The following is a 23,281-nucleotide window of genomic DNA, read 5'->3' as shown; positions in this document are numbered from 1 at the left end:
TTTTGATGGAGTAACGCAATATTGTAATGCATTACTTTTAAAAGTAACTTTCCCCAACACTGTTCATACTTTGAAGATACTTCATCAATAATCCAATCAAAAGTTGCAGTCAGACAAATGTAGCACGTTCTCAGAGGGCAGGGGGTGTAAATATGTTTGAAAGAGTCTGAACTACAGGAGCAGGAGGGTGCAGATCTTACTTCCCATTTTCCAGCGGTTGTTTGCTCTTACCCTCAGGCTCTGCACCCAGAGTGAATGGTGCCTTGATGTTCTGCCTGTCCCTCTCCGCCTCCTCCTCTTCGTCATAGGTGTCGTCATCTTCCTCATCGCTGTGGTGAGGGGTGGAGTGGAGGGAAGCCGATGGGGATGGAGGAACAGAAGAGGGTCGGGGGTAACGGAAGCCTTGCGTCTGTGGAAACATAAAGATTCAGTCACTCTATTTAGATTTAGTCACTAATTCAAAATGAGTCAATTACATTAGAGACTTGTTTATTCATTTATGTCATAAAATGCCAGATTTATCTGTGTGTGTGTGTATGTGGTTTTAGTAAAGTATATGTGTAGATCAGCTGTGAGTGAGTCTATGGGGATCACCACAGTTCGAATGGAAATCAAGTCATCTTCCTGTGCAGGTAAATGTTATCCTGTCAATTAAACTCAAGAACGTAGCTCAGTCATTCCTCATCACTCTGGAGTGTTAGACGTCACACATACATTCAGTAACACTCGGATTAGGAAAGAGATGAGGTGGAACAAAGTGGATATAAAGTATTTGCTCCACATCAGCACGAACTTGAAAATGATTTTATTTATGTTTGATGTATATAAATTATGTCATATAAACCTGTCTTTCAGGACAAGGTGTATTTGAATGATTTCTTTACATTTATTTCTTATGTAATTTCTCATGTTTTCTGCTGTGTATAACAACAACAACAAGAACGTTACAAAAGCCTCAGGGAGATTCTTTTTGTTACTTTGCACTGCTTATAACCTTAGGAAATAAAAAAGCTAATGAAAAAAAAAATCTAATCCCCAATAGTTAAAGTATACAACATATGAGCCCTTGACATGCATGCAAGAAACGTACAATGTGAAAAAAAAGAAAGAAAAAAAAAATATATATAATTTTTTCATGCAAATATCATATTAGGGGCTCTGTATGGGGTACCTAAAAATGCTTTAAAAATATAAAAATGTTTAGAAAATATAACGTTTTTTTTAATATTATATAGAAAAACTTTATTTTACATCATTATAATATTTCACAATATTACATTTTTTCCTGTATTTTTTATCAAATAAATGCAGCCTTGATGAGCATAAGAGACAATATAAAAAACATTAAAAATTGTTCTGATCGCAAACGTTTGACTGGTAGTGTATACACACACACACACACACATATATATATATATATAATTTTGAATTTTATTAATTATATATTAATGTCCTTGCCCTAGGGTCATACATTGAAACTAAGCACATAGCTTACATGGAGTGCAGCAATCCATTGTATTCTCATTGTCAGTGATAGAGGGACATGACAAGCCATTAACATGCATCGAGAGAGTGTGAGTGTTAGCAGGGCTCACCGGTGCAATGTTAAGATGGTCCATTTTGAATTCACTAGGGAAGGATCTGCTGAGGGCCAGATGCCGGGCGTACATGTAGAACTAAGCAGAGAGAAACCCAGGTCAACACCATATTAACCAATAGAACAAAAGTGAAACACACCTGAATGCTCAGAGAAAAGCTGAGATGATACCCACCCGTCCAAGGTATCTCCAGTCCAGCAGGTCAGAGAGTCTCTCTGTGCGGTTGCGTTGGATTATTCGCTGTCTACGTGACTGCTGGCAGAACGAAAACATGAACTGAGTCAGCTGATTACACGACTCGTCTGCAGAACGGAACCGCCGGTCCACAATGTAGATTCCTACAGCACATATGGAGAAACAACAGCATAATTAGCTGTACCAGATTCAATGTGTTATATCAAATATGAAGTGTCATTTAAAAAAATTGATAATGCAAATAAATAAATGATTAAGCTGTGCAGAGAGTTTTGGAAAGCAGTGACTTATTCACTCACCATATTCAGAAGGGTCAGATACATGTTCCTCCATGAAACAGCCAAACCCAGACAGATTGGTGGTTACGCTGGGGATGCCCATGACGGTACACTCACCTGAACACATCACATTACAGAAAATATCATTAAGAGTCATATAATGCATGATGCAAAAAATATATGATATCATTATATGAGATCAGAGATCCCATGTATAAAAAAAATCTGCATTTTAAATAACATTTATATGTGACCCTGGACCACAAAACCAGTCATACGGGTCAATTTTTAGAAATTAAGATTTATACATCATCTGAAAGCTGAATAAAAAAGCTTTCCATTGATGTATGGTTTGGTTTGTTAGGATAGGACAATATTTGGCTGAGATACAACTATTTGAAAATCTGGAATCTGAGGGTGCAAAAAATCAAAATATTGAGAAAATCGCCTTTAAAGTTGTTTAAATTAAGTTCTTAGCAATGCATATTACTAATCAAAAATTAAGTTTTAATATATTTACAGTAGGATATTTACAAAATATCTTCATGGAACATGATCTTTACTTAATATCCTAATGATTTTTGGCATAAAAGAAAAATCTATAATTTTGACCCATACAATGTATTTTTGGCTATTGCTACAAATATACCCAAGCGACTTAAGACTGGTTTTGTGGTCCAGTGTCACATATATAAAATACAAATACAATATATACACAAATGAACAAAATATTATTAAGCTAAGTGGTAATTTTATTTTATTTTTCCCCTAAAACTTTGAAAATGGACCCATATTAATAAACAATCAATCAAATCAAGCTCAAATTTGGATTGAAATGTAAGATGTTGGATATAAGAGTGTGAAAGGTAATAAAATGGAAATGTGTGTGTGTGTGTGTGTGTGTGAAACCTGGAGTGTAGCCCCATGGTTCATAGTAGGATGGAAACACTCCCAGATGGCAGCCGCGCACAAACTCCTCATAGTCCATGGGCAGCAAGGGGCTGGTGGAGGACAGGAACTCCGGATGGAACACAATCTGACACAAAAACAATGAACACGTTCATAATTTATCATGAGAAATAATAATTAAAAAAATATTTTTGATAAATATCTTAACTTCAATTCCAACTGGGCCAATGTGAAAAAAACAATTGGAATATTGAGCTCTACATTTTAGCTGCTTTTAAGTAAAGTACACTGGCATCAGACATAGTAAACTGCACACCTTCACTCTGTCATTGCGTCCATTAAAGAGGCCGATTCGGCGGATGTTGCTCAGGATTGGGTCCGTGGAGTCGTCCAGCATGTTGTGAGTTGTTACTGGAGGGAGAGAGTGTCTCTATGGAGAACAAATGCATGGATGTAATTACATGTGAGTCTATCTGACAAAGCAAGTGTCCTGAAAACTGGAATAATAAAAACAGCAATCCATAAGCAGTCGTTAAATGAAAAATCGTGAGGATCAAAGTTTAATCATGTATTTCCATTCCATTTAATTTCAATAAGAATAATAATAAATCATAATCTTACTATAAAAATTGGCTGCCTGCTCTGCTTCTGTGTTTCTGCTTGCACAATTTTAATGCTTTCTATACATTATTTTTGCTATTAAATTCCAGAGTCTAGGTCACTCATATGAAAAAAGTAAATGGACTTTAGCCCTCTAGAAATATTAGACACATTTCTTACTCTCATTCCTTCTTATAAACAAACATCAACGCTAACAGATCAATATCTCTCCCCCGAAATATTGATACCCAGATAAATCTAACTGGAGTGGCTGTATATTGACTGGCTGCTCATAACACTGCCATTAAAAAGCTGTAGAATAAATCTCAGTAACACATTCAATTGATCGACTGCAGACAGTCAGGAAACGCAGTTAAATATGTCACTAAGCTCTGTAACGCAAGTAATCCAGCGGAGTGATGCATGGGTTTCCACCTCAGATTTACAGAGGCGTAGCATGTCGATATTCACTATAACCTAAGTCTGACCTTTGATTAGAGTCCATTCATAAAAAACCATGCAGGGGAATGAATGAAAACCCCCTGAGAACGCTCATTTATTAGTTCTGAGATATTCATCTTCATGCACATATCGTGTAGCTAAGTATGGTGTCCCATACTTGGAATTTGTGACCCTGGACCACAAAACTAGTCTTAAGTCGCTTGGGTATATCAATAGCCAAAAAAACATTGTATGAGTCAAAATTATCAATTTATTTTATTATTATTATTTTATGCCAAAAATCATTAGGATATTAATTAAAGATCATGTTCCATGAAGATATTTAGTAAATTTCCTACCGTAAATATTTCAAAACTTAATTTTTTATTAGTAATATGCATTGCTAAGAACTTAATTTGGACAACTTTAAAGGCGATTTTCTCAATATTTGGATTTTTTTGCACCCTCCGATTCCAGATTTTCAAATAGTTGTATCTCGGCCAAATATTGTCCTATCCTAACAAACCATACATCAATGGAAAGCTTATTTATTCAGCAGATGCAATTTCAAAAAATTGACCCTTATGACTGGTTTTGTGGTCCAGGGTCACATTTGTGCTCTGCATTTAACCCATCCAAGTGCACACACACAGCAGTGAGTAGTGAACACACACACACACACACACATTGTGAACACACACCCGGAGCAGTGAGCAGTCATATTGCTGCAGCGCGGGGAGCAGTTGGGGGTTCGGTGCCTTGCTCAAGGGTCTCACCTCAGTCGTGGTATTGAGGGTTGAAGAGAGAGCGCTGTACATTCACTCCCCCCACCTACAATCCCTGCCGGTACCAAAACTCAAACCAGTGACCTTTAGTTTACAAATCCGACTCTCAAACCATTAGGCCACGACAGCCCCGAAGAGATGTTGACAAAAAAAAAAATTAACTAGATTGTAATTTACACATTAAATAAAAACTAGATAGTATGTTAAGTTTAGTACAAAAGGGATAATGAAAGGGTTACAAAAATATATATTAATGTACCAATTCAAAAATAAAAATGACAAATAAAAACCCATTTAAAACAGTTTATTTAATTCATGTTGAAAAATGTAGTTAAATGTAACCACTAATAAATCAATTAACAGAGCAGGTTATTTAAATTTAAATTTTGTAAGAAATTCAAACAATAAATAAGCTCTTTAATGTGTCTTGACAGATTGCTGTAGCGCCTCAGTTCAGGCAGCACGTGAACCGGTCATCTCTTTACTAGTTATAGCACAAAATAAACATGAATGAATATCAGAAGGTATCTTGATTCAACCACGGAAAGACGTAAATACACACCATTTTTTTAAGTTCAAGTCCTCCGACATTAATCTACTCTCCTGTCTGGTTTGTTCATTGGCCAAAATGGCAGATTCGGCGTTATGATTGGTCAGATCGCCTGTCAATCAAACTCCCGGCTAAATGCTTTTTTTTTTTTTTTATTGCAATTACAAATTGCTTCTCTTTTAAAAATGTCTTTGAACAGTTCAGATGTAATAACAAGTTACTTTTAAATGTCTATTAAATTGAAAAGCTTTACATTTTTACATTTTTCTATTTCTACTTTATACCATAATTAAAACAAACAGCACAGCTTTTCTTTCTAAATACAAAACTGGAGTCTGGACACAGAATTATTTGCAGAAGTGTAATACTCCCCAAATAAATAATAAACCCCTAACCAGAATGTTTTAGAAATATCAGTACAGTGATACCTTTAAAGCACAATAATACAGTTAAAGGACAGGGATTCATTAGGTTAATATTTTAAATATGGCCTCTTGTGATGTAAGAATTTTGTAACATTTTGTCTAACCTGTGTTCCATAAATGGCCCTCTTCATGATTGTGAAATCATCTCTGTCCAGGATTTTGCTCATGTCTGGGATCTCACCCCTGTGAACGCAGGAGAGCATTATTAGAGGAGATCCTATCTGAAAACAAACAAGCCTCATCTCATGGGAAATGACCCATTGACATCACACAATGTCATTATGAATATCCTATAATCTGACAACTCCCTGGGGAAGTGCAGCGCACTCTCATCAACACCTGGATAACGCTGTGAATTATCAACACTTGAAGGTTACACAGCCACTCCAATTGTGTGACATCAGATCTTCATACTTCCTGTTCATCAGCATATACTGACAACATTTACTGTCACATCAATTTTGAGCCCTGTTATGACAGGTCTGTATGAGGAAAATCACCAACCTTAACAAGCTCTCATAAAGCCTTTTGCCAAATTTCTCCTTCACGAACTGAGCTGTGTCCCTAAGAGACAGATGAAAGACATATTTGAGAAATCTTACACACTAAAGCCATCTAAAAATAAGAGCCATTTCTGGATCGGGGCTTCCTTTCATTGCCTAATAAATAATATTAGTATAGCTATGGAAAGTTGGTCCAGTATCAGGGCTCTACTAGTGTTATAAGCTACAAGAAATAATAATATTATTAGTTATATATTATTATTAAAATGCTTTTGAGGTACATAATAATAATAATAATAATAATAATGATGCATATTTTATTGTTTGTTTGTGTGTGTGTGTGTGTGTGTGTGTGTATATATTATTATTATTTTGTTCCTCCAAAACATAAAAAAAATATTGTATTCATTTGATAACATATTATACATTTTTTTTCTTTTTATATTTTTGTTATTATTGTTGTACATATAAAAATGAACAAAAAATATTATTTCATTAATACCCTGGAGACTTGTAATGTCAAAAGTTATGCACTCAAGCAGTTACGCACCACAGCTGCTTGCGTACAGCCTGTCCTTTAAGAGACTCCACGTTGAAGTTGTTGGTTTTGGCAGGCATGATGAAAAACACAACCACTGTAACATCACTCTTATGAACCTGTCAGTCAGCATGAACACGAACACACAGTCAGAAATGAACATCTTTGCTTTGACTGGTGCTAGATTATTACATTTTATAAAGAAACTATAAGTGTTTTCTAAAGTACAGTAGTGTGACTGTTCATACCCTTAGCAAGTAGTTTAATCTGGACAGGGACTCGAGGAACAGGTCTGCTCCTTTATTCGAAAACTCATATCGTCCTGCGATGAAAAAGAACAGGGTCTTTTCCAGATCGAAGTCCAGATGGCTGCCAATGAGAACATTTTTTTTTTTATTATTTCAAGTAGTATTTTTTTGGAAGTGCACAAGTGTGTGTTATTGTGCAGACAGAGAGAGCTCTAACCCGTAGAAGTGACCCCTAACGAACTCCTGGATCTTGGCTTTGTTCATGGAGTGCAGGTTCTGGAACTCATGCATAGCTGAGAACTTTCTAACATTCAGGCCGTTTGGGGTGACGACATCTGCAAAGGCCATAAATATAAACATGATCTTTTTAACCTGATATATTCAGAAGCCAATAAGAGTAGATGAGGTGCTTTGTAATGCAGGTGAAACCTGGTTGTCTATGGAGCATATGATTGGCCTCCACAGCTGTGATCTGGGACACGGTGGTGAAGACATGTGCACAGTGTACCGCAGCTCTCTCCAAACAGTACCGATGGTAGATCTGTCTCTCTCCTGCCTCTCGGTCTATGTTAAACTGCATGAAATAGATAATGAAATGAGGTTTGCAGGGGAAGACTATATGGACTAATGTTGTGCAGAGTCCAAAATTTATTTGATTTACAAATCAAAAGTCTCAGAGCTTCCCCTCATCAGCAGCTGAAGGAAGTCTCTGTGGGACCAGAAGGCAATCGCATCAGCCGGTAAATCATAAGTTGCTGTCAATTACTCTTCAATCAACCCCTGCAACCTTCAGGCATGATGACCTTTATGCTCCCTACACCAGGCCCAATTATCACTGCATGCTCAGTTCCATCTTCTAATAAGTGTTCACTACACCAACCAACTTGACTGATTTCTGTGGGACACACTTTAAATAGCAAAAAATATGAGGGATGTTGTATTGTATGTCTTTTAAATTGGGAAGCCAGAAGCCTCAAACACTATAGAACCACACATAAACTGTCCTAACAAGTGGAAATTGATTAGACATTTACAGAACGCTACATTAGCATAGAACAAATACCAATGTATAGTCAACATGAAATCAAAATTCGCCCTGTATACGCTCACAATCTTTTAGTAAATGATTTAAGATTTTCTATATTTTATTGTTTTATTTTATTTTGGTTACCGTTTGTTTTTTTTAAGTAAAAAAAGTTTTCGTTTTAATAAATCTATTTTAGTTTGGCCTTAGTTTGAACTCCTCCACTGAAGGGCTAAACCCCAGAAATTCGCATGTTGACCCCCCCCCAAAATAAATAAATAAATGTTAATAAAAAAAAAAAATTTGATGTGTATTTTTAAAGATAATGCTTGTGTAAGCTAGGAGGTGCTGGATGGCTTATATTATACTATAATTAATAAAATAATGAATTAATAGAATATAATAATTTAATCGATAATTAATATAAATATTATGCATCTATTAATATTATTATTAATAATGTTTAAATATTTTTTCAATATTTTTACATTTTAAAATGCTAAGAAAAATCAAATAAAATCATGAAATAAATCAAGAAATGAAAAGTGAAATCATTTTTTTTTTAAGAGCATACAGTTCTTGAAACTTCTGGAATGTGGCTAAATTAATTCACCTATATCAACACCTATATATCCCCAGGGATGGCCCGTGGGTTTGTGGGGCCCCAGGCAAGATCATTAAATTAGGGGCCATTTTCATGATCTTATCAATACTGACATATAATTCAAACTACATAACCAATACAAGCATGAATAAAATCACTAAAAATAAGCACACTGGTGGTTGATGACAAATATCGTATTCATTTTTTATTATTTTTATTTATTTAATAAATAAAATGTATTAAATGTAGGACTTGCCGGTCCTGTATATCCCAGACATATAAAAGAAGTAGTTATAATATGTAAGGTGTCTTTGAATATTGTGTTGGACAGTGAGGGGCCTTCTAATCAAACCGGTTGAGAATCACTGTTGTACAGTGTCAAAACAATGCTCACCTTGTCCAGGTTGTTGTAGAAGTCTGCATTGCCAGCACACAGGTACCGCCCCAGTAGGGTGGCGTGTGTGGTAAAAATGGTTGCCAAGGGAATCTTTCGGAAGTGGCTTAGTAGAAGTCCTGTCCCAGCCTGCCACTCATGGAAATGAGCAATTACGTTGGGCTTGTCCTGTAGTTGGTCTGTTAACTGCAGAGGGAGACAGACGGGTTTAACATCATCAGCACATTACTCCATCAAACCTTCAAAGTTTCATCCCACAAAGTTAACATACACTAAATCAATTCATATTATAGCTATGATAGACTAGAAAAGTACAGGTGAAATTACAAAAATAAGCAAAATCAAATGGTTTACTAAAGGGATTTCTTCACCTCCTTGAAGAACCAGGCCACAAGAGAACCAAAGATGAGCGAGTCGTTGGCCTCTCTGTCATGATAGGGCAGCCCGATGCTGCACGCGTTCCACAGATCCCCCTTCCAGCGGTCCAGGTTCCAGGCAGCTGCCCCAATATCAAAGAGGATGACGTATGGACTACCCTCAATCAACCAGCGGCCAAAGTGCACCTGTATGTAGAGAGCAAGTAAAGGCCAAAAACGCTACTAATAAAAACTATAGGTGGCGTGAAGATGTTGTCCCATTTATTTCTATTCTTGTGGAAATCTGTAAAATCAAAGGCATCAGCAAAAGAGTGGCTTGCTGTTGTTTATTTATTTGTTATTTATTATTTATTAATATAATAAAATAAATATAAATAATATAATAAAAGTATTAATATTATAATAAAAAATCTATCTATCTATATATATCTATATCTCCATATATATATATATATATATATATATATATATATTGAACACTAAAAAAATCAGTTCAAACAAATCAATTCTTTAAAATAAATTTTTACACACACAAATATATATATTTTTTTTTTATCTGTTTCCTCTCTAAAGTGATACTCTAGCATCATCTGCTGGTCAGAACTGGTCAAATGAGACCAAGACAAAAAAAAAAGGCAGCTTTATTTTCTAACTAGTCTTTATATTACCATCTGATGCTGACACAGCAGGCATGTCAATGCCAGAAGTTTTTGCCAGCTTTGAAGCATTTCTTTTAATTGGTCAAATGACTAACTAGCCTCAATGAACCTGATCATATAAGGTCTACCTGATCATACCAGGTCTACATATAAGATGCGGACCTTGTAATCGGACATCACCAATAACCATGTTTTCAATACCTGGGAACCGTTGTTAATCAAGGAATCCATGGCAGCTTTGATGGCTTGGTTTGGGGGTTCACATTTCTCCACCTGGGTCTTGAAGTTGTGTTCGTAGTAGGGTCCCATCATGATGTAGTTCTCTCCCCATTCGTCCACTGTGATCTTTGCTTTAGTCTGAATAACAGTGTATATACCCCCAACTGGAGACAGAGACACAGTTGTGCAGGGAATAAAACATTTGTAAATGAGAAACAGAGAAGATAAACAAAATAAGAACATTGTTAAAAGTAAAACTTAAAAGTATTAATTTGGACATCATGTAGTTTCAAAAGCAATTTTGTAACATCAAGATTACATTTAATATGATAAATAACAACCACAAATAAATGACAAATAACATACCCACAAACACACATCAATTGTTATCTTCTAAAATATTCCACTAGATTTACAGTGGGTACGGAAAGTATTCAGACCCCCTTAGCAAATGGCTGCAATATAACAAAGAGTGAAAAATTTAAGGGGGTCTGAATACTTTCCGTACCCACTGTAGGTCTCAAAAATCTGGCTATTGATCTGGAGTTTAATGTTTAACCTGCTATACAGCCCCACTGATACAAGAGTGTATGAATTCTGCACACATGCACACATTTGACTAAATGACAGCTCTGTCTTGTTAAACTACTTTCAAGTCTTCTGATAATAGGGTGAACAGTCTTGAGGTCAAATGCACTTTCAGGGGTCAAACTCACAACTACCTTCTTGCTAAAGTTACAAAATAAATTTATAGGCACTTTTGGCCTAATGTACTTTTAGACAAGGTTTTAATTTGTGGACAATGGACATATAAGCGTCAGGTTTTTCCTCTTCTGAACCATCATGATCAAATTACATTAGATGTCATTTCCAGCACATCTAAAAGATGATTGATATGTGGTGGAAATGAAGGTGATAGAAATGTACCTTTAATATATATGGAATAAAATGGCCTAAGTGTATTTCTCTGGCAAAAGCTAATCTCATTCCTAGCATTTTATGTTTCAAATACAATCAAATATTATTTTCATACCTTTTGAAAAAATTGTCACACACATACTTTATATAGATGTATAATATAAAATGTATATATAATTTATATAGATATATAATATAGCCCACAATCCAATCGGAAGATGAACATTTCTTTTGTTGTAAATTAGAATATTAATTTTAATAATTATGGAATAAAATGGCCTACGTATTTGTCTGGCAAAGGTTGAACTCATAGCTAGCATTTTATGTATCAAATACGATCAAATATTATTTGAATATATTTTGCATAATTTGACAAAATTTGGAAATGATGCACAATAAAACGAAATTACATAAATTAAAACTTGTAACACCCTGAAAACAGAAAGCGTTGCAAGTTCTTACCCTTATTGGTGACTTCCCATGAGACCTCAAAAAGCAAGAGGTCTTGCACAGGTAGACTTTCCTCTTTCCATAGTGGAAGTCCACTTAATGACGATATTGACAAAGATCTGGACAGTCGCATCTCACAAAGTCTTACAAATAGTTTTTATCTGTCAATTGAAGTTGCAAATGCGAAATAGGCCGAATTACTATTATTGTGGAAAAAGTAAAGAACCTAAAATCATCAGCCAACAGCCACCAAGAGGTCTCTTCTAGGTAATGGAGCGCCTGGATGTCCTGGACACACTGTGAGCTGTTGCTCGATCTCTTCCTCTAACCTTTAGTAAAGTCTAAAAAAAACCTGCATGTGCACACTATGATTGCGTGTCTGAAGTCCACAGACATCAAGGTGAAAGATTTGGCCGCTGCTAGCGAACCCCTCTGACCGGGACCACATACTGTTATAATCCTCTTTTTATATATCTAATACTTCTATAAAACAAATAGCATATCCCAATGGGTTTACAAAACAATGCTGACAGGTGAAGATAGATAGATAGATAGATAGATAAAATTGTATCATTAATACTTTAAAAATATGTAATTTTACGTTTAGGATGTTTGTAGCATCACAAAAAATTTAAATATAAAATTTGAAGGCTGAGGGTAAAAAGCTTTTATAAGTGCACCATCACAAATGTGCTGTACCAAAAACCATCCTACATTTGCATAATTCATACTCGCACCATGTAAGATAATGTTGTCTCATTATGCAGGAATATTATCTTGTTGTTATGATATCCAGGCATGATCGTATATTACCATGCTGAAGACAAGATGACAATGAAAGCTTACTATATTTTTCCACAAGGCACTGAAAATGACCATGATTGTGCCCCATTATAGTGGCTTCATTCATGATTTCCTGCTACAAGCCCTTATTTTACTTTCATATGTTTTCCCTTGCAACAAATGAGAGAAAACTAAAATTAAAATGTGTGATGTGTATAAAAACACACATAATGTGCTTTTGGTGGGTTTTGCAGCACTTCAGCAGCTATCTGAATAATCACAGTGGATTTCAGTGTACAATTTACCACAGGATTTCCAAGAAAAAAATATAACATTTGAACAGTTAAAATGCTCTGGATGAGGCTACAGGGAGGTCCTATTTGCCACAGACAGTCATACATGTAAAATAAGGTCAGAGGTTGTCACTAGCCAAGCTTTATATTGAAGCAGGACAGCAGAGCATGGGTTTGTTCACTGAAGAGATAAAGGCTCAGCTGTGCTCCATAAGCTTTACAATTCAGCAGTATGAAAATCAAGGCACTGATTCTCTTCATGTCTGCAATGATCTGTCAGTCCACTGCTATGAGAGCACCATTCACTGACATGGATACATCTGAGCCCGTCCCAGGTAAGGTGATGCTTTGCAATCGAAATGCCTGATAAATAAATAAAATAAAAGCTTGCTAAAGAGTGCTCTGAAAAGCATATCTTACTTTACAGACTCTAAGCAGGACTATCTCTCAGTGGAGCGGAGGCAGTTTGACGAGCCCAGTGCTTCAGACGACGCAAACCTTTGCCTTTTCTTCCAAGAAAAAGACGAATCGAGACATATTTCCTGCAAACATCGATTAACACGCAGTAAATTCAACTACAACCCGTTTGGGCTACGCTTTGGGAAGCGAAATGAAGCGCCAACTGACAGACCCAAACACGAGCACCTGCTGCCAATGATGCTTTACCTGAGAAAACAATCAGAAACTTCTTGAAAATCACTCTTCTATCAGTCTTCATCAGATGGAAGGATGTGGTTTGCGCGTTTGAAAACTGTGGGTAATTATTTCAGGCACGCCTTGCCTGTTATTATGCTTGTTTATTTCGCAGTCATGGAATTTTATGGCGCACTTGTTTCATTCAGTTATTGTATTTGTGCAATAAACGTTTTATATTGTTTAATGGCTTTATTAAGTAAATCAAATGTATTTATGATTGTTGACAGTGTGGGAATTAGGTAGTTTAATTATTTAAGGTTGAATTCTTTCTTACATATCGGTATATATTGTTTTTAATGCGTTTCAAACATTTTAATAACAGCTTTAGGTTTACAAGTATTTAGAGTGCGTATTTTCACCTGGCCGTTTGCTGCAGCTCACTTTTGTTCAATTCAGAACAGAACATTGACAAAAATACTTTAATTTCCACCTATATAATTAAACATGTTTTGAAAAAGTTTTTTTTTTCCAAATCGTTTTCAAAACTGTTAGCTTAATGTGAAATGGCGCCAACATAAAAAAAAAAAGAATTACAAGAGATAAAAACTTTTTAAATTATTGTATAATTTCCACACTTATTGTTTAAATTCCAACAAGCTATACAACTTATTGAATTTTTTAACCACAAAAGGTACAAAATATTTGAAGATCACAAAAATAGCCAACAGACAGATTTGAACAGATTCATTTTATTAACTTCTTATACACACTCATATAATCGACACTTACAACATGATTCAGAAGAATGAATACATTTGTATCTATTTCACTTCAGTCCCTTCTCCTCTTGAGTTAAACAGAAAGCCACAAGAATGATCCCTTCCCTAATGATCTCACTAAATTATGTCCAGACAAGAGAGGTGTTGGTTCTTTCTTCATTGCCCACACAGAATGACTTGATTAACAAGTGCAAATGTGAAGAATCAAAGATCTTTCCCTTTGATCATTCTCTTTAGAAGAAGAAACATTCCACATTTTGGATTATTATGCCTACATTAACCACCATGAAAAAATACTTCAAAGCAACCATGTCCAAAAGCAAGTGAGAAGAAAGAACTGACATAGAGAGTGTGTAAAGATACAGAGGGAGTGTGAACAGAGTTAAGGAAAGGAGTGCATGGTTTCCAGCGATTGATCTACAGGTCCTTCAGGTCTTTCTGGATGCCCCACAGAGTGTCGGCGCTCTTCTTCAGCTGAGCGATTTCTTCGTCATTCAGGGTCATGTTGATGACGCTGCCCACTCCACTGCTGTTCAGCACACAGGGCAGGCTCAGGTACACCTCCTCACCAATACCATACATGCCCTGCAGAAGACACAATAGGAAACACATTAAGTGATCACTAATACAAAATTTAAAAAAAAGGATCTTTTTTTTTTTTTTTTCATTTCATCTGTGCAGTTCTGTGACATGGAGGATTGTGATTCTACCATGATGTTAAACTGTAAACCCCTCTCACCTTCACCATGGTGGAGACAGGGTGGACCCTGTTCAGGTTCTTCACCAGGGTCTCGGTCAGGTCGGCTACACTGAGGCCGATGGCCCAGTTAGTGTATCCCTTCAGCTTGATCACTTCGTAGGCACTAAGAGAAGGTAGTAGCAACTAATTAAGAATAGAGATTTACTTTTCATCATTATTTAAGCCTGACATGCTGTTTCAATCCTCGCAGCTGCCATTTCTTTGTTGTTGAACACAAAAGGAAAATTTGGAATACAAACGCTGCGTCAAAATATCCCTACTATATAGTAGGCAAAAAAGCAGTATGTGAGGGGAGTAGTATGTCCAAATTCATAGTATTTTGAAAACAGTAGGGGAAAAGTACCCAGATGAGATGAAGATTCTGAAGTGCATATCTGATTAACATTTTACTATCCCATAAGGCCATGGATTTGTGATGGTCATGTGACAGTGGCAAAATGGTGGATATAGTATATAGAACCAACTTTTTAAAGTTTAAAACTAAACGTAGTACCTACTAGAAAGTAGGGATGCGCCGATCCGATATTCATATCGGGTATCGGCTCCGATAGTGCCATTTTTCTCGGATCGGGTATCGGTCAGAGAGAGCCGATCCAAATCCGAGATTTTTATTTATTTTTTTCTCGACAGAGTTTCACTCTCCGTCAAGCGATCTGTGATATTTTTCAGTTCATTTGAATGGATGGGCAGCGCACCTGTGTTTGTGTATTTGGCGTAATGTGTTTCTAAGTGTGAAGGCGCACGACTCGCCGTCGCTTTCTCTCACACGCGCAAAGAGCATGAGTCTTACATAACATGCAGAATTGGTGCGCTACATGTAAACGATATACTTTGTTGTATTTTCCTGTAAAAATAACAGAGTTCCTTTGGAATTCTTCAGCTTTTAAGAACTGCCGGGTTTTCCTGTAGTAGCCGGGTGTCTGTGAGAACAAAACACGGGCGTAGAAAAGACTATAAATTGTTTTTAACGTGCACAGTAACTGAAATTTAAAACTGTTAAAAGAAAGGCTCAATAACTGTTGCACAGATATAATACACTACGCATCAATTTCTCTTCCCTTTGTGCTTTGCAGTTTTTAACACGAAGCGCTTACAATGTGTGCATCCGGTGTGCAGAATGATGCGCTTGAAGCAACATGGCGTCAGGCTGTGACGCCATGTTGCTTCAAGCGCATCATTCTGCACACCGGATGCGCACATTGTAAGCGCTTCGTGCTCATAGACTGTATAAAAACAGTTCGTGCTGCACTGTATTTGTTTTGTCCTATCGTATCTATCATATGTTGTTGCCTTATTAAAAAATATGCTATACATTTAAAATAAATGTATTTTAATTTTATAGTATATACTTACATATAAATACATTCATGAATGTTTTTAATGAATGGATTTTATAATAATACAAATAGCAATGTGTAACATTTTACCATATTTAGTGCAACACTTTTATTTGTTCCCCACAAAATATAGTTTTTTCACTAAATGTTTGGATTTCTAAAATTATTGTGCACTGATTTTTCTAGAATAACTTTTGCTGCCGAATTATCCACTAACCTAGTTTATGATACATTTTTGTCATAGATTATAAATATACATAGGCCTATATTTTTTCATATTTGTTTATTTTATTTTCCTTTATAATGAAGTAGTCTGTATTTAGTAGATTGTGAAAGAATGATTATCAGTTCCACACACAGAGATATATAAATTCTACATTTATTTCAATGAGGGAAAAAAACTTCATTGGTATCGGATCGGAATCGGTATCGGCCAATACCGAACCCTAGGTTTCGGAATCGGTATCGGAGGCAAAAAAGTCGGATCGGAGCATCCCTACTAGAAAGTACATGATTTCGGACGCAGCTTTTTGGAACTATACAGATGTGGTCCCTTTGTGTAAACAGTTTAAGTTTTGTGTAAGAAATACTTCACAAAACTTTTTGTGTTCAAATAATAAAAAATACAAAAATCTTCATAAGGGTTCGAACATTAAAATTCTGTATGAAAATTATTTTACCTTCTCAACAGCACTGTGGTCATCTAAAATGTATTAATATATATTCCCAATTGCCCATCAGTCAGATAACAGCCCATGACAAAAAAAAAAAAGAGTGCCCTACCTGTCCACAACCATCTTGTGAGCTTCCTTCCAGTTCTCGCTGTCTTTATCTGTGCCGATGTCAGGGTTGAGTTTCTGCAGGCTCACTCCAGCCACATTTGCTCCACTCCATACAGGCACTGTTAAACACAAAAACAGCACTTTTAAAAATCAAATACGCTGTGACTGACTGAAACCGCGTCACATCATGCAGCAGTTCACATTCATCCATCTTATTATTCTTTCTAGCAGCCCTTCATCCTCTTCCTCTGGTTACTGGTTTCCCTCTCTACACCCTACATCTTATCTCATATTTTCCTCTTCATGCAGCTCCCCATCTCACCGCTGGAGTCTCCGTGCTCTCCCAGGATGTAGCCGTTGAAGCTGCTGGAGTGGATGCCCAGTTTCTCAGCCATGATGTAGCGGAAACGAGCGGAGTCCAGGTTTGTCCCGCTGCCGATGACACGGTGCTTTGGCAGGCCGCTCAGCTTCCAGGTCACATAGGTCAAAACATCCACTGTATGAACAGACAACCGCAGTTACTAAATACAGTACAGGAGTCTGAAATGGACATAGCTTTAGAATGGCATTTAGAATTTTGTATTAAATCTCATTAGGAGCTGCACTATATCTGCGGCTAATATATTATTTGCCATTAACTATGAAAACATATATTATTACCAATGCTGGTATTAAAGAATAAATATAAAAATTAAAATAACTAAATAATTTATAGAATTTTAACATGTAATTTGCTGCATCAGTTTTCATAATTTCATTTCTTCACATTGGTTGTTGTGTTGCACAGCAAAACATTAAAGTTAAAGGGGACCTATTACGCAAAATTCCCTTTTGCAAGGTCTTGGTAAAGTTTGGACATAAATGTGTGTTGGCAGTGTATGTACACAACCACCCTATAATGATAAAAATCCACCCACTCCTTTTTTTTTTTTTAATCCCCATAAATAATAAGCAGTGTCTCCCAATGGCCTATTTTTAGCATTGGTGCTAATGTGATGTCACATTAGCCACAGGCCCCACCCACGAATGTTGACAGACACTGCCGTTTTAACATAGAACCGCCCTGAGCGAGTTCACAGCGAGTTGTACACAGTCCGCCATTGCTGCACTGACGAGAATGTCTCCCAAGCATTTTAGGTATTCTGTAGCTGGATGTATTAATCCACATAGCTCTCTCCATTTACTCCCGAAATCTGAGCCGCTGAAGACGAGGTGGATTAATTTTGTTTTTGAAGAAAATGCTCCCTCAATTCTACAGAAATTCGTTTATGTCTGCGCGCGAATCATTTTACACCGGACTGCTTTGTGAATGAGGGTCAGTATAAAGCAGGTTTTGCACAAAAGTTGCTCCTAAAGGACAGAGCAGTGCCAACTGTTCGTGATCCAGCTAACGTTATGCCATCTAGAAGTAGTAAATATCACGAGTTTGTTTTCCAAATTGCCTTTCTGAAAGAGCTTCTTGGCACTCTGTAAGGCTAATGTTGCTAAAGCTACCATTGTCTGTCTGTTTTCACTGATGCTGCCTTCACGTGCTACCAGAATGATCGTGAATAGGAATGTGGTAGTTAAAAATTGCATATGAAAGCAATGTGAAATCGACCGCTTGAATTTGTCTAGCTCATAATCATATTCGGGACTTATAAAGTTCGTGTTAGCACGCGATGGCACCATGAGACCAACTATGTTGTTATTTTATAGCGCTGTGCTCCCCGTCTGTGTCATTCATAAATAATCTGGCAGGGTGCAGAATTCGGCACGACACCGGTTCGAACATATATGGCTGAACACCGCTACTAGCATTTTCTGACATTTTCAGTGCGTGAGAGAGTGTTTTGTTATTGCTGGCATGCTGGTGCGTGAGCTCTAGAAACTCCACCCTCTTCTGAAAGGGGAGCGGGAGCACCAGCTCGTTTTCTTTTAAAGGGACAAACACAAAAAACAGCACGTTTTGGCTCATACCCTAAAAATGGCAATTTCAACAAGCTATAAAAAATTATCTGTAGGGTATATTGAGCTAAACCTTCACATACACACTCTGGGGACATCAGAGACTTATTTTACATCTTGTAAAAAGGGGCATAATAAGTCACCTTTAAGCATGTTGTGTGAGTGTGTTTGTTTGCTCACCTGGATTGGACACCACAATGAGGGTGCAGTCAGGACTGTATTTGACAATCTGAGGGATGATGTCTTTGAAAATGTTGACGTTCCTCTGCACTAAGTTCAATCTGCTCTCACCCTCCTGTTGACGCACTCCGGCCGTCACCACCACGATACGAGAGTTAGCAGTCACAGAGTAGTCTGCTGGCCAAATAAAAATCATAAACATACACTGCCATTCAAAACTTTGGATACCTCTATTGAAATAAACTACCTTCAAACATTTCAGCATGAAGGCACAGTCCCATTTACCACTGTTCAAGGGCAAAATCTAGTCATTTCAATAGGAATCCATGTGATCTGGAATTTCGTGTCAGGGTGAAAGATTACCCCATGCTGATTTTGCAATGAGTTCAAGTTGGTCACACAGATTAGATACCCTGACCAACAGAAGCTGCTTGGTTATCTGAGTTTTTTGAGAGATGTGCTTCATATGTCACTACACTACTGATTGACAATAAAAAAAACAATTGACATTTTGTCTGTAAAATTTCACTAATGTGACCACACCTTAAAACCTTAGCTCAAAATATAAGATAAAAGATGAGTGAAAAAATGAGTCCATCTAAACTTAATGTACATTAATATATAATTTATAATAATCTGAATTTTTACAGTAAGAGTCAGCCTCATGCAATGGAAATGCATCCCACCCTTATCAGCCACAATCTTAGGGGTCTTGAGAAAAAGGCTGCCATGTTGCAGATCCAGCATCTCCCCCTTCAGTCTATCCTCCACAACATCCACCAGAGCCAGTTCATCTGCAAGCTCCTACAAGACAGAAAACAAAGAGTATGGAACATTAATACGTTAAATACCTGACACAATTGTAGTATAGAGGTGTGGTCTTGAAATCTGCACAGGGAACGTTTTTGCCCTCAAGTGAAACCCCCGATTGCACAGATTCCTATTGCGATGACTGGATTTTGCCAGTGAAACTTCACCAAGCAATGGTAAATGTGACCGCACCTTTATTTCAATATAGAAGCTAAAAATAACAAACTTAATTTCTAATCATTTGCTCAATACACAAATAAGATGAAGGTCTCTTACCCGGAGCAGGATGCTGACGGCACATGCCATGCCCACCTGCCCCACGCCAACAATTGTGACTTTGTTCCTGGGGGGCTCAGCGGGGCCGCTGGCCAGAGGAGTGATCAGCTTCTGCATTACTGAGGCCATGATCCCACTGGAAGAATGGGACAGATCATGTTCACAACACAAACTATTAGGAGTGTACGATAATAGAAAGAAAAGTTTAGAGAAAACGACAGGAATTTGTGGGGTTAATGTTAACTGGGTAATGTTAACAAGGTCTCCCTCATTGCGTAAACCATTACTCCATACTGAGAAAATTACCCATATCCTGAGTTGCAAGCGAGGCCCACTCAGTAATATAATTAGCCACTGGAGTCAGGTCACTCTGCCCCCCTTTGCTAAATCTAGACAAACTGAAGGAGTGTTTCTACACACACAAGATTATTTAGGCAATGTGTGCTCACTTTAGTGAATGGACATTTTGTTCATTACGAACACAAGAGGAAAAATCCATTACTAATATAAACTAAATTATAATTAAGTTGCTGCATCTAAAGAGACTTCTAGAGACATTACACAAATAACACCATAATTTATATTTAGACTGTTAGAATGCCATCCAATCAAGTTTATTACAGTTGACTAGACGGCTTATGAGCATGCAAACCCTGACACACACACAGCCTTCACGTGTGACACTAATCCTCAATGGGCTCATGAGGATTATGTTAGACATTAGATATTATCTAGAAAATGTTAGATATTGCCACCATAAAATGTCCCTGGCTATAACACAGTTACAGCGTAATGGTCGTGTGCTTTTATCTCCAAACCTTATCTTGGAATGTTGCTGCTACTTAACATAACTCAATTCATGAATGGAGAGCTATCATGAGCTGATACTGATAGCTGATACTGTTGAGCTGATATAATCAAAACAAATATTTTATAACAATAAGCATAAACATTTTTTTGATTAAAATTTACAAATTTTATTTAAAGCTAAAATAAAAATACTGTATAATTCAAATAAATATTTGCTCCTTTTGGATACAATAATAATACATAGCTTGTTACCATTGTGTACACAACAGAAAATCACAATTGGTTAAAAATCAGAAAAAGAAAGTATTAAAACTTAATTTGGCGCTATTATGACGCAACCGTCCTTATGACGTCCTTGACGATCGGATGCAACGATTGCCTTTGAAAACAAACAGTAAATTGTAAAATCATGATGCTAATCGATCTGCTCTTATTTTAAGCGTCTCGAGTTAATCATACATTCGCAGTCTGGCATTCTTCCATCAGATATTTCTGAACAAGGCCAAATTCAAGTTCAGCGTGCTCTGGATTCCTCCATGTTCATGCGTGCACCACACACAAACGTCCTTGCCTGCTCATCTAACAATTTAGAATGGAAATACGATTGTGGCTTCACTTTTAATGCAACAAAAGACTTTAAACCTCGAGATGTGGCGCATGGAAGTGTTGCATTCATCACTGAACCGCCGATTTATCCGCCACTCTTCAATGTCAACGACACTGGTTACATCGCACCATGACGACAGTGCTCGTTTAACGTAATGCTAATCGAGAGAATTTATTTAGATGAGGCATATGCGAAGCAATAAAACAGCCATTCAAACCATATACCTACATTTGTTGCAGGAATGTTAAATAAGTATCCTTAGAAGCAGGGACAGCAGGAAGGGCAGTGAGAGCCGCTGAGCACCGGTGAGAGAGCGCGAGTGAGCGTGCGTGCGTGGTCGCGTGACTCGTGGAGGAGCAGGATTTGAGCGTGCGGCGCTACGCAGAGAGCGTATGACCTACTGTTACAAGTGCATGCGATGCCCTTGATGATATGAGGAATATGAGAACGACAGACCGGCCCACTTTCCTCTTGGATAGTTGTGTCAAGGATTTCATTGGCATCATAAAAATACTTCCTCTTCACTGACCTTGCACTTCAATGGCATCTGTATTAATGCAATATTTGCCACATTAGAGATGTATCCCAGTCAGCACGATGCAAAGTTAAATATTACAGTTAAAACATTTTTTTCCCGCTTTCATTACATTATATGTGATGCTGGTTGCCCAATGGAGTAGTTGGAACTGCATGGCGGGGTTATGTCTGTTATGCAACCATGACCTGAAAAGGTTTTGAACTGCCTAAACACATCCAGATGCCAGCAGCAAAATGAGTGAAACTTGTGGTAACTCAAACATTATATTTAAAAACGAAAAAAAAATGATGCCTGGCTACTTTACGCAAAGTGGACATATCAGAAGAAACCAAAGGTTGAAATACACATGTATTTCACATGTATTTAGAGCATGTACATAAACATGCTCTAAATTTTAAAACTCAAAAACGGTATGATAACATTAGTGTTTCAAATGGTTTTGTTTCATTTTGGAGCCATATTAATGTTTACTAGAGGGTGATGTCAATTATAGACAGACAGACAAACAGACAGACAGATAGATAGATAGATAGATTAGATCAAATCAATTTGTTTGTGCTATGGCACCTCAGCAACACCATTTGCCTTCTCATGAACAAACAATACTTCCCAATTATGGGGACCAATGAGGCTCCTGTTCCTCCCACTGGCTTGTCCAATAAGAGCATTCATCAGTCAATGACTTTTGAGCAGCATTAAGGGCATTGTCATTATTTGCTTAAAAGGAAGAATGTGTCTACACACATTAAACAAAGGGAATGTGTGTGTGTGTGTACCTGGTATTTATCACGTTATGGGGACCACAAGGATAGTAATACTAGTAAATTTTGACCTTGTGGGGACATTTTTGAGGTCCCCATGGGGAAACAAGCTTATAAATCATACAGAATTAGTTTTTTTGAGAAAGTAAAAATGCACAAAGTTTCCTGTAAGGGGTAGGGTTGGTGTAGGGCAATAGCACATACAGTTTGTACAGTATAAAAACCATTACGCCTATGGAATGTCCCCATAAAACATGGAAACACAAC

General features: G+C 37.0%; 2 protein-coding genes across 2 annotated transcripts; both read right to left on the bottom strand.

Annotated features, from left to right (window-relative positions):
* Nucleotides 1-70: 70 nt before the first annotated feature.
* On the bottom strand, nucleotides 71-12,011 carry LOC107694689 (glycogen [starch] synthase, liver-like). The gene is made up of 16 exons (XM_016494383.1): nucleotides 11,728-12,011; nucleotides 10,330-10,511; nucleotides 9,464-9,655; nucleotides 9,093-9,278; nucleotides 7,500-7,644; nucleotides 7,288-7,405; nucleotides 7,071-7,191; nucleotides 6,835-6,941; nucleotides 6,286-6,345; nucleotides 5,886-5,964; nucleotides 3,297-3,410; nucleotides 2,981-3,107; nucleotides 2,093-2,188; nucleotides 1,773-1,936; nucleotides 1,596-1,676; nucleotides 71-409 (listed from the first exon to the last, which is right to left on the bottom strand). Exons 1-16 carry the CDS (start codon nucleotides 11,846-11,848, stop codon nucleotides 197-199), a joined length of 2,106 nt encoding a protein of 701 aa, XP_016349869.1. The 5' UTR covers nucleotides 11,849-12,011; the 3' UTR covers nucleotides 71-196.
* Nucleotides 12,012-14,160: 2,149 nt separating this feature from the next.
* On the bottom strand, nucleotides 14,161-22,130 carry LOC107694687 (L-lactate dehydrogenase B-A chain). Its single transcript, XM_016494381.1, has 8 exons — nucleotides 21,944-22,130; nucleotides 20,299-20,434; nucleotides 19,899-20,016; nucleotides 19,213-19,386; nucleotides 17,408-17,581; nucleotides 17,087-17,204; nucleotides 14,946-15,069; nucleotides 14,161-14,791 (listed from the first exon to the last, which is right to left on the bottom strand). Exons 2-8 carry the CDS (start codon nucleotides 20,425-20,427, stop codon nucleotides 14,624-14,626), a joined length of 1,005 nt encoding a protein of 334 aa, XP_016349867.1. The 5' UTR covers nucleotides 20,428-20,434; nucleotides 21,944-22,130; the 3' UTR covers nucleotides 14,161-14,623.
* Between the last annotated feature and the right edge of the window lie 1,151 nt (nucleotides 22,131-23,281).

The sequence above is a fragment of the Sinocyclocheilus anshuiensis genome, unplaced genomic scaffold (genome assembly GCF_001515605.1).
Source record: "Sinocyclocheilus anshuiensis isolate Anshui unplaced genomic scaffold, SAMN03320099.WGS_v1.1 scaffold2806, whole genome shotgun sequence".
Taxonomy (NCBI): Eukaryota; Metazoa; Chordata; class Actinopteri; order Cypriniformes; family Cyprinidae; genus Sinocyclocheilus; species Sinocyclocheilus anshuiensis.
The sequence above is the reverse complement of the archived record's forward strand: the minus strand, read 5'-3'. Positions and strand labels throughout refer to the sequence as shown.

Coding starts and splice junctions, on each gene's coding strand:
- LOC107694689 (XM_016494383.1), bottom strand. CDS start 11,848: ATGCGACTGTCCAGATCTTTGTCAATATCGTCATTAAGTGGACTTCCA. Junction 9,279..9,463: donor TGGCCTGGTTCTTCAAGGAG/GTGAAGAAATCC, acceptor CTCCCTCTGCAG/TTAACAGACCAACTACAGGA. Junction 7,406..7,499: donor TATGCTCCATAGACAACCAG/GTTTCACCTGCA, acceptor TGGCCTTTGCAG/ATGTCGTCACCCCAAACGGC.
- LOC107694687 (XM_016494381.1), bottom strand. CDS start 20,427: ATGGCCTCAGTAATGCAGAAGCTGATCACTCCTCTGGCCAGCGGCCCC. Junction 19,387..19,898: donor TAAGATTGTGGCTGATAAGG/GTGGGATGCATT, acceptor TTTGGCCAGCAG/ACTACTCTGTGACTGCTAAC. Junction 17,582..19,212: donor CATTGTGGTGTCCAATCCAG/GTGAGCAAACAA, acceptor CTGTTCATACAG/TGGATGTTTTGACCTATGTG.